This window comes from Gouania willdenowi, chromosome 17 (assembly GCF_900634775.1).
Source record: "Gouania willdenowi chromosome 17, fGouWil2.1, whole genome shotgun sequence".
NCBI lineage: Eukaryota > Metazoa > Chordata > Actinopteri > Blenniiformes > Gobiesocidae > Gouania > Gouania willdenowi.
This window is the reverse complement of record NC_041060.1, coordinates 19,388,613-19,403,459: the sequence shown is the minus strand read 5'-3', so window position 1 is coordinate 19,403,459 and position 14,847 is coordinate 19,388,613. Positions and strand designations below refer to the sequence as shown.

The following is a 14,847-nucleotide window of genomic DNA, read 5'->3' as shown; positions in this document are numbered from 1 at the left end:
GAGGAAACAAAAATAGAAATACATCTAATTAAAAAAAAAAAATAGGAAGAAAACATTCTAACTGCATTGAAATTAACAATTAAAAAAAAGTAATTCCATTATTGCAGATTTTTTTCTTTTAGTTTTCATCCTATTTATTTTAAATCCTATGTGTATGCATAGGTTATTATCCCCCGTCACAAAGTGTGGAAAAGGGATATAGGTTTGAGCTCTGTCCGTCCGTTCGAGTTCAAGGGGACAGCTTTTCTCAGAAACCATTTAAGATAGGATAACCAAATTCAGTGTGTGGCTTCAGGGTATCTATCCCTTGATGGAGTTCGAAAATGAGAAGCGCGCAATTATTTTTTTCCGGAGTTATTGCCCTTGTTCTGATTTTTTGGACTCTGTTCGAGGTATCTTCAAAGGGGACAGCTTTTCTTACAAACCATTTAAGATAATTAGTAATTTTATATTCTGACGTGATAATATTTTCTTATGTTTACATCTAAGTCCCTAGATTTAGGACATTTAGGAAAAGGTTGTGAGTTATGATGACAACCAATCTGGAGGGGGATGTTGATGACTACTCTTGTTTTTTTTCTACCTTTTTGATACGTACATAGGTAGGCTATAGGTTACCTTGTAAAGCAGCATTTAACCCTCCAACTATCCTTGGGGTTCAATGTTTATCAGTAATACATGGAAAATATATATAGACCCATTGATCAAATTACAGAAGAGATCATTAAGAATAATACATAAAATCGATATCCGGGCACTTCCTAATTAACTGTTTTAAAAATCATAGAACAATGAAAGTTATAGATTTAGTAAAGTTAAAAGTGTTAGAGATTTTATTCAAATCAAAAATAAAAGCCTTCCTTTGTGTATGATATCACTTTTTAAACAAAAAGAAAGAAGATATCATTTAAGAGGGATTTATTTTTTTGAACAAAGCCATTTAGAACACATGTTAAAAGAAGATGCGTTACTGTTTTCGGTGTTAACGTTTGGAATGATCTTGAGGATTATTCTTAAGGTAATAAGTTCACTGTCTATGTTCAAAAAATATTTTAAAAACTAAATGTTTGCACCTATTAAGAGTTTGTTTCTATTGTTTTTGGAGGATGGGCTCCAATAAGTGGTGACTGCTTCAGCCCATTCCATTTTTGGTTGTTAAAATGAATGTTTATTCTTTATATTGCATTCTGGAAATACAGTGTGCACAAGTTTGCTTTTTCTCTCACGTTTTAAATTTTCAGATGATGCAGTATAGAAACTGACAAAAGGCAGCACCAAAAATGAAGTTTGCCTTTGTTATCATTGGCTATACAATCCTTATATTAATAATGTTACTAATTAAAGTTCCGTATTTTAAGTTATTAGTGTTTTGCTTCTTTGTCTTGACTTGAATCATATTTTGGTATTATGAGAATATGTATTTATGTACAGTATATATTTTGGGTACATCAATGTTCTTATTTCACATATCGGCTAATGAGCGATGTATCCGTAATCGAACGACATCGACCCTAAAGATTCCATATCGGTTGGGCTCTCTTATGTACTGACTTCTTGGGCATGGATGTAAATGTTTAAAACCTATTTTATAATTAATTCATTACAAAAAATAATTGCCCAAAAAAGCTAGTAAATGTAAACATAAAGGACCATGGCTGTAAATACACAGTGACAGCCATGTGAGAAAGAGCCACAGCACATATACTGTAGGTTAAGGAGTGGAGTCGTGCTGTGTAGAGTGGATAAAGCACGGAGGTCCACACTAAAAAGGAGAATATTTGTCAGATGGTAGGGCGATCAGAGTAAGCTGAGCTGAAAGTCTCAGAAATTAAGATGTTGAGGTTGTCGGCGTGACAGGATTAGAAATGAGTACATGTGAGGAACAGCTGAAAGGAAGCCATAGGGAGATGATCAGAAGCTAGGCTTAAATGATTCGGGCATTGGCCAAGGAAGGGAAGAGTGTTGCAGATGGAGCTGTCAAAACAAGATGAAAAGAGGATGACCACTGAGGGCATTTTTAGATATAGATATATAAGTGTAGATTAAGGCAGATGACCTGGAACAGCTTATTTATAAAGTTAAAGAAATAGGATGATAAAAATAGGACCCAAAAATATAAGATGATGATGTTGAAAGTTACCTTAACTGCAGGAATTCATTTACTTACGTCGTACCTTTTTCTTATCTTCTACCGCATTCTTGGCATGGTTTAGTGGTTTATTGTTGAATAAAAAGGCTACAAGATGCTGTCTTAGTTCAATACAAAAAAAAGTTTTATTCTTAAAATTACAGCATTCTTCTCCAATAGGCTTAAGCAGAGCCTTCAAACAACTGGTCACCAAACTGGTAATTCTCATAATCTTACCCATACTCTTTCCCATTTACTGTATATTGTTTCCTTTCTTCACACTCTGACCAAATGGTAAAATGGACTTGATTTATATAGAGCTTTATCCCTACACTGAAGTAGTCTCAAAGTGCTTTACAATATCAGCTTATTCACCCATTCACACACCAATGGGACTGAGCTGTCATGCAAGGTACTGGTCAACCACTGGGAGCAACTTAGGGTTCAGTGTCTTGCCCAAAGACACTTTGACACATAGACAGGTATAGAGTGGGATCGAACCTATCTGATGCTTACACCTTCCACAGTCAGTCTGAGAATGCGAAAAACAGAATTAATCCTCAAATGGAAACACAGAGAATATACGACATGAAACAATTTAGTTTATTGTTAATCAATTAGGAGAAAATTTCAATAGAAATCTTTCCATTTATTTCCCCCAGCCTGCTTCTAGCTCACTCATATCTGTAATGTTTTGCATGTGCATCAAATTAATGCAATGATTGCTACCCCAATGACAACTTTTAGAGACAATACTGAGATAATGTATAGTCCAAAAATTGCCCAAACAAACAATTGTGCAATGTATAGATGCCACTGGCATCATGCCAGGCATGGTTTACATTCCAAGTATGTTCCAGAAGTAGAATGCTCCCACAGGTAACATCTTGTACGGATGTAAATCACATTAAAGATGCTCAAATTTGCAATCACACTATTATGCTGATGTTTTTTTGTTTCTTGTTAAGACAAGTCATTACAACAACAGGAACAGGAAACTTACTAATGAGGCTTTAGCAGCTGGATGACAATGTTAAAAGTAGCATCGAAACCACACTGTGATGTAAAAAGAAGAAACAGTTTCACTTTGATTGCATAGGTTAACCTCAGTTAACCTCATTGAGTAAGGAACTGTCAAATTTAAACGGACTATAGTGTATATTTGTATATTTAATGGCTTCAGAGTTTTATCATCAAGGCGCAAAGAATGAATGAAGACAAAATATCAACAACAGGGCAGTGGTGGGCGTTACAGTTAAGGAAGTGGGCTTATAATCGCAGGGTCATTGGTTCGAATCCAACCTGTCCAATCACTGTGGGAGGTTGAGCAAGTCCCTTAACCAACACATTTTACCCTCAGGGTCAATTTGACCACAGGCATATTTACCTCTAGAAAATGATTTCCAGAAAATTCTTGACTAAGGAAAAGTCATGAAATATGAAGCAAAAAAATGTAAATCAACTATTGTTTTGTTTTTTAATGATAAACATTGAAAGGGTCAAATTGACCCCAAGGATAATAACTGCTGGTGTTGTTGTACGTCGCTTTGAAAACAAGTGTGATAAAATGAAATTGTAATTGTAATCATAAAACAGTCTTATTTTATTGCATGTTGATCAGGTCCAGGGGCCGCTTCATCAGTAGAGTCACCTCCAGCTCTTCCCTTTCGCTGAAAAACTGGGCTTTTCCCTCCTGACTGTGAATGGGATGAGGCAGGTGGAGACCCAGTTTGCTGAGAACAAATTAAAAGAAAAAAGAGATTACACATTCTGTGAGGTTAGATGAGAGATAATGTGTGTCTAGAGTGTAACAAGGAAGATGACAGAAGCTGTGAATAGGAGATCAAAGCAGAGATCACAGCATGAAACTTTGATGAGATGGGAATGCCTGGATAAAGGTGCTTTTGGTCTATAACTGCTGCTGCTGCTGCTGCTCCTTAGTCATGAAGGAATTTTAAAAAAAATAAAATAAAATAAGATGAAATCGAGGAGGATTTCAAAAGGTCCCTTACTATTTTGGAGTGCGGAGATCAAGGAACTTTTCTTTCACATCCAGGACGACATCAGATGATTTAGTGTCAGGCAGCTGGATTTTCACCTGCGACAGTCACAAGGTCGGCATATTTATTTCATCTTTAACAAAGTGCACCAATATAATTTGTGAAAGACTGACCATCACTTCTTTTTGAAGTAACAGAAACATACTACTGTGTGACTCTAGATACATATTGTCCTTCATTAGGATCTCTACAGTGAGTGAATGTGTAAAGCTTTTTGTCACGACAGAATGTCAGCACCCCTCCTTTTAGACAATATACATAATCTGTGGTGATGAAGTCCAGACGGGGGCGATGGTGAATCAAAGTGACAAAATGTATTAAAACCAAATAATCAAAAGAAGTGCGCACAATGAATCACTCTGTGCAAAGAGGAATGGACGGTTATGCTAGTAATCTAAAAACAAACAATATAATTTACAGTGTTCTAAGCTCAGAAGGAGGAGATAAAAGAAAAGAGGGAGGGCAGAGGATGTGAGAGCAAGAAAGAAAATGGGGCTAAGGAAGCGTTATCTGGCCTGTGTGTGTACATGCTTGAATTTGGGTGAAAGGCACCTTTTTATCTAACTGTTTTGGTTGGTATGTGTGCGCAGGCGCTGTTCTCATGGCCTGAAGGTCGGGTACCATCTGGTTCTAGGCAGTATCTCTTTTGAGGGTGTTTTATCTACGTATGTGACTCACCAGGCAGAAAGGCATGGAGAAGGACATCAGGAGAACATAGCAGAAGAACTCACAATTTACACACAAGAGTATATGAAGCTTTGATATGCAAGCACACAACCTTAATGAATCATCACACATGAATATTGTATGTGTTGCACTGATATGTAATCACTAGTGGTCGACCAATTCATCGTTTTGCGTGTATCGGCATCGGCCGATGTACGCTGGAGCATTCGCTGATCTGCTTTATATACAGAGCGACTGCCACAGGCTGCTCCATGTTGCTGGAGACAGAGTGCAGAGCCCCTCCCCCCACTAGCAGAGCGTGAAGGAAGCTCTTCAACCCCAACGGCAAGTTTTAAACTTTCAAAGCATCTTTTAACTGTTTAACTTAGAGTTGTTCCGTGGGTCCACGTGTTGTTGTTGCAGTTGTATTTAACGAGCAGCTGGCTGGAGGTTTGGCGTGTGTGTGTTACCCTCTCTCTCTTTCTGCTTCTCACTCAGCGCTGCGCTGAGAAGAAGTTTTTAAAACTTTGAGAAGCAGTTTACATCTTGTTTGAATATTTATTCTTGTTAATGTTGATGCAATTTAGAACAGAAACTTGAACAGTTTGTTGCTTAATGTACATCTGACATCACATTATTTTCTTCTGCTAATTTATGTTCTGGGGTTGTGTTGGAATGGACTATTATTCATGGGTTCTTTTTGTGTTTAATACTATAATTATATATCTTTATACTCTATAATCTTGTTAATAAAATACATCTTCAATCAGGCCAACTTTTGTCAAAGCTATTTTCAAGTCGAGGATGAACAGTTCTCTTAATATTTCATGAGATGTCTCACTCTTTTACTTGTTCTTGTTCTACATCCCCTGTTTTTATTATTTGTATAATATTTTTTACTTGGTGTTGTTCTACCTCACCTTTGTTAATTTCAATAAATGTTCGTTTTTTATTGAGACTTGTATCGTTTGTTATCATCATTGTACAATTTTTATGATGTAAATTGAGGAAGCAAAAGTAGTCGGCTCCAAAAATCGGCTCAAGAAAATTGGCAGTCCGTATTGGTCATCGGCTATGGCTGATGAAAAAAAAAATCATTATCGGCCCTAAATATCCATATCGGTCGATCCCTAGTAATCACACAGATCATCACACGCAAATATATGGTATATTAATTTTGCTCCAACATTTTAATGTTACCTGCATGAATTCACAACACATGGAGGATGGATTCTTTCCGCTCAAACCAAGAAATAGATCTTCAGTCCCCACACACTGTTTCAGTATGATTTCATACCTTCATAGAGACACAAACAAAACACGGATAATAAAGTATAGAATACGCCAACATACATAAATAGAGAATGCATTTGGCGAAGCTCGCTAAAATGGATGTGTTGGGTTTTTCATTAAAAAAATTTTTATATATATATTGTGATGCGTGCCTGGGTGACATGTTGTATTTGCTGCTATATAAATAAAGTTGAATAGAATTGCTCAGAGAATAGTAAAAAATCAGTCACCCTTGTATTAACCAACTTTAATTAGTTTATAGCACAATGGTGAGCATGAAACACTTTGGTAATTAATAGAAATTCACAATCAGGGGGTTATTGCAACATATAGTGCAAATTAAAACACGAAAAAGGAGAAAATGAGTTATTTACTCATAACCTCAATAAATGTTAGCGCCACCAGTGGGAAATTACGCCTTCATTTTTCCTGTCTCTTTTAGAGTCTTACTCAGGTTGTGGCCTTGGGTCTGCAAGATCTTCATACTGGCAACTTTCTTCCACCTCGTCCTCGCTCCAGATATCTTTGCAGTTCTTCTCCATGATGGAAGTTGACGCTACCATATTAAAAACCAAGAATAAAAAGAAAGGGGAAAGAAAGCACAAATTCAACATTGTGGTTCCCCAATTTGCACTGTCATGTGTAATAAATATTGTAAGTCACTTACAATATCCTCACTGCTAAGCAATTACTCACAATTGCCTGAATTCTGTGGGATATATGCAAGAGTTTTCTGGATTTCAAGGGAGAAAAATGTGTTTATATTACTGCAAATAATGTAGTACTGTATTCTCTATCATATTCTGGTGGAGATTTGCTAAATTTGGGAATTTGTATTGGCTTAACCTTAAATACCTTGATCCCAAATATCAGTTTTAGGCAGGTATAAGCTCTCACCACTTCTGTTCACCATCATTATACTTATACTATACTATAATTTATCCATACTTGTCACCAGACAGGCTTAACTGATTACACACCAAAACACAAGGTGATAAAAAAAGATACATTAGAGAATTGAGAATTCTCAAATGTATTAAGATAGATATATATCTACAACTGAAATGGTGATTTTCAAAGAGTTGTGTGTTTTTTTTTTTTTTTTGAATTGTTACTTTGAATAAAATCTTCCCGTGGGCCGAACAGACTGTATGTTTTGGTCATTGAATTTTCTGTTCACAAAAGGAAATCGAAAAAACAAAAAACGAGTGGTTATTTAATTTAGTTTTCAAATTTAAAACCTAAAATTTAAATTCAAGGCATATTAGTTCATCAGGGTCAAGAAAGGATAAACAAACATTTAAAAATCGGTTGATTTTGAGACCGGATGTTGTTCTTTTCAAGATAAGAACACATAAATGAGGACACTGCTGTTTTTCTGGCACCAAAATATATGAATTATGGCAAAACAAGGCTTGTCATCTGCAGAAATTGCTACAAAAATATCGCACCAAAGTGGGAATGGGAGTTTTTCAGCAAGAGAGGAGATTTTGCACAGAAAATGGTTTAATCTGATATCAGTGAGTTTGATATTTGAAGCGATTTCTGCAGATGACAAACCTTGTTTTGTCATTTCAAAAATAATTTCGGAGTATGGTTCCAAAGACATTTTAAACAGCAGGCAAAATGTAGAGATAATTCATATATTATTGCGCCAGAAAAACAGCAGCGTCCTCACATATGGTCTTAATTTGAAAAATACAACTTCGGTTTTCACCATGTCATAAAAAAAGTGGTGAAAGGCTAAGATTAAGTTTGTGTTGCATGTACAACAATCAAGGTAAACCGTTTTTATACCCTAACAAATCAATTAAAATTTTGGAAAACGTACTTAACAAAAAGCAATGCATTTATATTATATCTATTTATATCGCATGAAGCTGGAATTTAGCTCTACCAAAACAAAAAGGATTACCTTTATCATCCTGTTTGCGTGCTGGACCAAAATTATTAGGGCCCAGCTGTGCCAATCTGTCCCCATTCTAAAAAAAAAATAAACAGTCTTGTGGAAACATAAACCAGAATTTCAAATTGTGGTAAATATATGAACAACATGGGGAAAAAAAACAAAGGATATATATAATACCATCTTAACATGTGTACTAACCATTACCAAGTCTTTATCCTCCTCCTGCTGAGGGGACAACAGGGCAGACAGAGCCTGAAGGTTCTGGACTGAAGATTCCCCAAGTCTCTCCATTTACAAATACAGGCTGTGGTTGTTTTCTCACCTAATTTATATAAAATAAAACAACTTCTACCACTGGTTAACTTGGCTACAACCGTTCCACAATAGCGTTAAAATATCCCTTTAGGTTTAAAAATGAAAGGAGAACTGTTTCCGGTCCGTTACTATGGTAACAAACAAACATGGCAACCAACGACCTTTTTTTTTTTTAAATGCTTTATTGAGAAACAAGTATTTTATCATTCATATACCACTGTAGATCTTTCACATAAAAAAAAAAGATAAACAATCAGGCATCAATAATGAAACACCAATCCACATATCCAAGCAACAAAGCAAAACAGAAACGAAAATGATCTTTTCTTAAATGAGTTTTTCAACATACAACATTAGAACTGTCGACAGTCTTATAGCGCTTCTGTTTTATGATGCCTGCAATGATTTCAATACATTTTTAACATCAATTTTAAAAGCTTTAAATTCGAACTGTAACGTTTCAGAAAAAAACGTGAGTAATGAATTTTTAAAGCAATTACAAATGGAAAAAACGGGGTTTTTTTTTTCTTTTTTTACATTCTGATAAAGTAAACCTTATTTTTACTTAAAATGTAAATACATTTGTGTTTAAAAATGACATTTGTGTCATTAGCCTGAAACAAAATAGCATTTTGTTTGCGAACACTGTAATAAAAATCTTTAAAAATGTGTTGTGTTTAACTTTAAAGGCTTTTGTTTTTTTCTATTTATTTAAAGTTCTAGCATTTCTTTGTTTCTCCCATGAAGAGATGGATTCGTTTGGGATTTTTAAGCAAATAATAGATTTTGCTTTGAGTTGATGTTCCCTTATTGGCAAGTTCTTTGTTTTAATATTCTACTGTCGATTGGAAAATGCCATGTTTGTTTATTATTGTACGTATTTGTCATTAATAATAATAATTAAAATAAATAAATAAAAAAAAGGTTGAAACCCTGCTTTTCAAGAATAATTAGAAATTTACGTTTTTGTCTTTTTTCGTCTGCACCTTTAATGTATATTTGATGTGAATATACATATATAAATTTTGTTATGTCAGCTGTATGTTGTAGATGCTTTTCAAAAAATAATTTTTTTAAAAAAAAAAAAAGAAAAGAAAAATAGTTTGGGTTTTCTGGCTACGGAAGGGACTGACGTCAGACACGCGTAGTTGACAGAATTGTTCCTTTGCGAACACCGTAGTCAATGCATGGCAGGCGGAGATCATGTTGAAGGTGAAAGGCACCAGTCCCCGTGCAATGGCCCGAGCCATGGCTATTCTACCTGTCACCGTCTTTGCTGCCACTAACGACAGGCACACAACGACCGTTCCCCCGTTAAAGCAGGACGACCTGTCGCTGTATTCTGTTCCTCAGCAGAAGCTTCGCTACGAGGAACCAGAAGCGGGTCAACTGGAGGAAAGTGTCGCCACCCTGAGGAAGTTGGTGGAGCCGTACGCGGCCTGGTGGCAGGACACCTACAGCCGAGTGAAACCCAAAATTCAGGGTGTTGTTCAGCTGAGCAGCGACACCTATGCTTTTTTGAAGAACCCGCCGAAGGACCTCTACCCTCGGGTGGGGATCATCGGCTTCACTGGGATCCTGGGACTGTTTCTCGCCAGAGGCTCCAGGATTAAGAGGATCGTCTACCCCGCAGGCCTCATGGCCCTCAGTGCTTCTCTCTACTTCCCTGAGAAAACTGCAGCTCTGGTGAAGTCAACGGGGGAGTCTGTGTATGACTGTGCAGTGCAGAGCTACAGTGTGGTGGAGAAGATGCTGAGCCCTGAGAGCAAAACCAAGAACAACGACTCAGAAACTAAACGATGATTTAACTCAAACAGCAGTTTGATCTGATTCCCAACACTGTAGACTCACGTGGTACTGATTAGTGACTTTGGATTGACAACTTGTTTTTTTTTTTTATTTGCACTAAATCTTTGAAGCTCAGGCAAGGTATGGCTTGTCAGAAAAGATTAAACAATTTACTGCTGTTTCTGCTTTGAATGTATATTTATATGTAAGGTAATTATCTGGCATTAAAATGAGAATTCAGTATTGTATCGCTTCAGTGTCAAATTTCTTAAAGAACAAGAAACGACAATTAAAAAAAAAATTAAAATCTTGTATTTTGTAGCAAATATTTAGCACACTACAAATAAATGGTCTAAGGTAGTGTTTTTCAACCTTGGGGTCACCTGAAATGTCTTGTAATTTATATATATGAAAAAATACAGATTAAAACTGTTTTTTCAAGTTATTTTGATTATTTTTAAAATAAAAACACAATGTCAAACCACTGTATAATATACTTCCACTTTCTCAAATGTAAATAAAGTATTGAAATATGAGGTGGTGCAGCTTGTCCCTTTGTGCACTAATACTGGCTTTTTTGTATTTGTAACACAGCAAAACAAACACGATCAAAAACTATAACTACAGGAAAAAATGTCTCTGGGATTGCCAGAAATTTCTGATAAAAAATGGGGACATCATGGCCCAGAAAAGGTTGGGAAACAGTGGTCTAAGGCTAGATTCCAACAACCTCAAAACACCACTAAAATCTACATCACAAAATAAAAACTCCAGACACTAGTATGTAAACATTGACTGTTAAACACCTTTATTAGTAACAGTCAAGGGTACATTATCTTAAATATAAATCACTTCAGAAAGGCTCTTCAGAGCAGCACAAGCTTTTCATTTAGAGCAATCTGTGCTTGGGTGAGGTTGGACAGGTACGTCACCATCAACAAGTCCTGGGGGAGAAAAAACAGACATTTATTAACATACCATTCATCAACCTATTTTGACAAGACAAAAAATTAACTTCCAGACCAGAAGCACTTACGTTGATGTTGGAGTTCAGCATATTTTCAAAGTCCTCAGCTGAGATGGTTGGCACCTTGTTGACCAGGTCCATCAGGAATCGGCCCACACTGTTATCTGCTGTCACCTTTCCAGACTGGACAAAATGAATACAATTTTACTGCAGAATATTTATCCCATTCCTCATCTCCAAACTTTTTAAAGACATGCAAATTAATATGGAATAGGACATGAAAAGAAATAAGGCAGGAAAATGCTGTTAAATTCTAAAGCCTATATTCCCAAAGTCACCAGCCTTGGTGACACCATTAATAGTGATTTTAAACCTGATAAACAAATTAATGGCGGTTTTTTTAAAATCTTGCTTTTATCATTTTCATCTTTTATTCAAAGTTAAGCCGTTTTTATCTTTTAATCTTTACGAACAAGTCGTCCATGCTTTTATTTCAAGTCATCTGGACTAGTGCAATGCACACTCTGGCATCAGCCCTTTCCCGCTTGCTGTTAGTCCAGAACGCTGCAGCACGACTTTCAACAGGGACCAAAAAACTTGAACATATCAACCCAATCCTTGTGTCTTTGCACTGGCTTCTTGGTAATTTCAGAATTGATTTTAAAATTGTGTTTGTTTTTAAAGCTTTGAATGGACTGGCCCCTCAGTACATCGCAGACCTGATCGGAATTCTCTGGCTTTTAGCACTGCATAAGTTGTGTGGTCCCGTGTGTCTTTATTTATTTAATTTATTGGTTTTTAATGTGTTTTCATTACGATTTATGGTTTTATACTCATTTAGTGGCAAAGCTAATTTGTATTATTTTGGTTTTACCATTTTTATGATCTCATGTGCAGCACTTTGAAAACATTTTGTTGTTTAAATGTGCAATATCAATAAAGTGGATTGAATTGGATATATATATTTAATACTCACCAGGACATCCTCAATATATGCAAGCACAGTGGTGAGCATATCCTGAACCCTGGAGGCAGAGCCAGCAACCTGGGAGAGGTCAGAGGTCAATCCCTTTGTACGGCCAGGAGTCATACGTGTTCTCTGCAGGAGATCAACTAATAACAGGGAACAACAGGGCACAATAAATAACACACAACTTCATCTGAAAACCATATTTAGTCCCAAAGACTGCAGCTTACCCCCTATCCTCTCAGTGTCGTAGTAGATATACTTGACACTCAGTGGGGTGAACATCACACCGACCGTTTTTCCCGGCACGCCCATCTGTGCGCTGTAAAACACATACTGACATTCAGAAATTCCCTCTGAATTTTTTAAACACAAAACAGAAAGGTGAGCCAACCTGACGTAGGCTCGAATGTTCATTTTGCCGCTCTGCAGAGCCGTGTCCGCTGTCAGGTGGATGGGATTGGTGGCCTCACGGCTATAATACTCATGGATGAGCACAGAGTGCTCTGTGATGTCAAATCCTGTGGCATACCTGTCAAAGACATTTTGGTTTTTAATAATATCACTTATGTTTGTTTAAAAATGTTTGAACAGAAGATTTCTTAAAACTCACCATCCTATGATGACTTCTGTGGGGGAAACTCTTTTGTGCAGCTCATACATGTTTTTGGCAAACTCCATGTCCACAGCAACCTGTTGAAGAGAATTTACCAAATGATGTGAAATTCTGGTCTTAGCTTTGCACAGTTGTACAACTTGCAGTGTGTCTAACATTCTAGCCTAAAACGTGTTCAGAACCTACTCAAGTAAAAAAAAAACCACACACACACCATAAAAAATGAGAATTCATTACTTTTGTCATGGATTTATTTTCACTCTATGCCCAAGAGGATGAAACCCACCTTTTATTTATTTGTATTATTGATCATCCTGCATTCACATCACTAAAAAAAGATCTTTATCTTGGTGTATAATTCTCCACTATCTGTGCCATATGTATTTATTTCTCATATGTATTTATTTTTTATAATGTGTGCTATCAAATTAATGTATATAGTGTGCCGAGTAATATAGTAATCTAGTATTATATATTTATTTTTCAAATATTTTTAGTGTGTAATATGTCATTCCTAATTTATTGGAGAGCAACTTAATTTCGTTGTATATGTTGTACAATGACAATAACAATTCTATGTATCTATCGGAAGAATTGTTACTGTTGGCCCTGCCAGAATAACAATATATGTATTTAATATGAGATAAATGTAGATCATTTTTAATAAGCATGATTAAGTTACATTTTATCAGGTTATATAAATACAGTAATTCTCATTTGCAACTGTAGTGCATTCATCACAATAAAAAAAACCTGATCATTCACAACATACCTCATCTTCTGACTCATTGTGAGGAACAGAAAAGCAGTTGGTCACCTCGATGGAGTGTTTGTCAATAGTACCTGAAAAAAAAAAAAAAAAAAAGCAGATGAGAACAATTTACCTTTGTGTTGTTAACTAGCATTAGCACAAGTTGCTAACAACACAGCAACAACTGTTATCATCAGGATATTAAATTCGGGGGAAAAAAACGAGATGCCAGGAAATCTATCACTATACATTAAATTAAAAAAAAAACTCAAACACTTATAATTTCTCGTCGTGACACATAGCAATGATTTTGTTAGCATTACAAACAGTAAGATAGCGTCTGCGTTTAATCGAACGAGCGTGCGTTAGCAACCTTGCTAGCTACCTAGCATCGTTTAAAAATCTATACAAAACCAAGCTCAACAATGAAGACACGCATATTAGCTTCATGCCTACCCAAAAGCGTCCCAATCACACGACTGGCTCCTTCATTTCGTCGCTCGTAAGAGTCGCAGATAGAAGCAAGAACCACAGGGTGGATTTTCACAACCGGCCCGAACACCGACATTTTGGAAAAAGGGCGGAGATTCTACGTAGTGTCCCGTCAACAAGTTATCATTGGTTGGGATAAGACAACCCGCGCTGAAATTACCCAATTAGATGCAGCGTAGGGCGGGTGTTCTAAAGAATATGACCATCATGTCTGACTGTAGCGCCTACTACGTAATGGCGACGTCACATATAAAGTAAACGGGCTCCACACAATCAGACCTTCAAACACAGTTACCACACAGTACAGGGGAGTTAAATTAGTTTTAAAATTAAATCCACCGGTTTTTCACTCTGTAAATACTCTATATAGTTACATTTGGAGTATTATGAAGCAAAAGGAAATTACTTAGCTTAAAAAAAGCCTAGAGAGAATTTTAACTTAATTTTAGTTACATATTTTTTTGTTCAAAGGAAAAAAGTTATTTTTGGCAACATTTCATATGCAGCATATGCCGATATAATGTTATGCGTATCCGGTCTAAATTAGCTGTAAAGATTTTGCCCTTATCCATTTATGATATATTTGTGTTTATATTCTTAATGTAGAATAGTTTGTTAATTTGAGCCACCCTTTTCATATCAGCATCATCTTTTTTCCTATTTAATTTTGTTGTGAGTTAATCTTTTTTTCTTTTCTTTTTGCCATGTTATCTGTTTACGTAGGACCGAACCTGCCAAAATTAAAATTAAATGAATAAATAAACAAATGTGGGAAAAAAAGTTTAAAAAAATACAAAAAGTTCAAACATAGATACAAATATAAATACATCATTAAATAGTAAATACAAAAAAGCTGAAAATATCTTCCCATACCCATTTATGATTTGTGTTTATA

General features: G+C 35.9%; 3 protein-coding genes across 3 annotated transcripts; 1 reads left to right on the top strand and 2 right to left on the bottom strand.

The window, feature by feature from the left end:
• Positions 1 to 3,668: 3,668 nt before the first annotated feature.
• Positions 3,669 to 8,484, bottom strand: LOC114479703 (protein PIH1D3-like). The gene is made up of 6 exons (XM_028473531.1): positions 8,255 to 8,484; positions 8,063 to 8,129; positions 6,598 to 6,703; positions 6,055 to 6,151; positions 4,141 to 4,226; positions 3,669 to 3,861 (listed from the first exon to the last, which is right to left on the bottom strand). The coding sequence occupies exons 1-6, from the start codon at positions 8,345 to 8,347 to the stop codon at positions 3,732 to 3,734; spliced, it is 579 nt and encodes a 192-aa protein (XP_028329332.1). The 5' UTR covers positions 8,348 to 8,484; the 3' UTR covers positions 3,669 to 3,731.
• A 1,026-nt stretch (positions 8,485 to 9,510) lies between these two features.
• On the top strand, positions 9,511 to 10,405 carry LOC114479435 (MICOS complex subunit MIC26-like). The gene has a single exon (XM_028473104.1). The coding sequence runs from the start codon at positions 9,575 to 9,577 to the stop codon at positions 10,172 to 10,174; it is 600 nt and encodes a 199-aa protein (XP_028328905.1). The 5' UTR covers positions 9,511 to 9,574; the 3' UTR covers positions 10,175 to 10,405.
• Positions 10,406 to 10,944: 539 nt separating this feature from the next.
• Positions 10,945 to 14,073, bottom strand: LOC114479051 (eukaryotic translation initiation factor 3 subunit F-like). The gene is made up of 8 exons (XM_028472488.1): positions 13,917 to 14,073; positions 13,482 to 13,552; positions 12,707 to 12,786; positions 12,488 to 12,625; positions 12,324 to 12,415; positions 12,103 to 12,239; positions 11,196 to 11,309; positions 10,945 to 11,103 (listed from the first exon to the last, which is right to left on the bottom strand). Exons 1-8 carry the CDS (start codon positions 14,026 to 14,028, stop codon positions 11,026 to 11,028), a joined length of 822 nt encoding a protein of 273 aa, XP_028328289.1. The 5' UTR covers positions 14,029 to 14,073; the 3' UTR covers positions 10,945 to 11,025.
• Between the last annotated feature and the right edge of the window lie 774 nt (positions 14,074 to 14,847).

Bases quoted from the DNA above. Each gene is read 5' to 3' on its own strand.
- LOC114479703 (XM_028473531.1), bottom strand. From the start codon at position 8,347: ATGGAGAGACTTGGGGAATCTTCAGTCCAGAACCTTCAGGCTCTGTCT. The intron at 4,227-6,054 runs GTAACATTAAAA...TGACTGTCGCAG, and splicing joins TGTGTTGTGAATTCATGCAG to GTGAAAATCCAGCTGCCTGA. The intron at 3,862-4,140 runs GTAAGGGACCTT...ATTTGTTCTCAG, and splicing joins GATCTCCGCACTCCAAAATA to CAAACTGGGTCTCCACCTGC.
- LOC114479435 (XM_028473104.1), top strand. From the start codon at position 9,575: ATGTTGAAGGTGAAAGGCACCAGTCCCCGTGCAATGGCCCGAGCCATG.
- LOC114479051 (XM_028472488.1), bottom strand. From the start codon at position 14,028: ATGTCGGTGTTCGGGCCGGTTGTGAAAATCCACCCTGTGGTTCTTGCT. The intron at 13,553-13,916 runs GTAGGCATGAAG...TTTTTTTTTCAG, and splicing joins TGTGATTGGGACGCTTTTGG to GTACTATTGACAAACACTCC. The intron at 12,416-12,487 runs GTTGGCTCACCT...TGTGTTTTACAG, and splicing joins AACATTCGAGCCTACGTCAG to CGCACAGATGGGCGTGCCGG.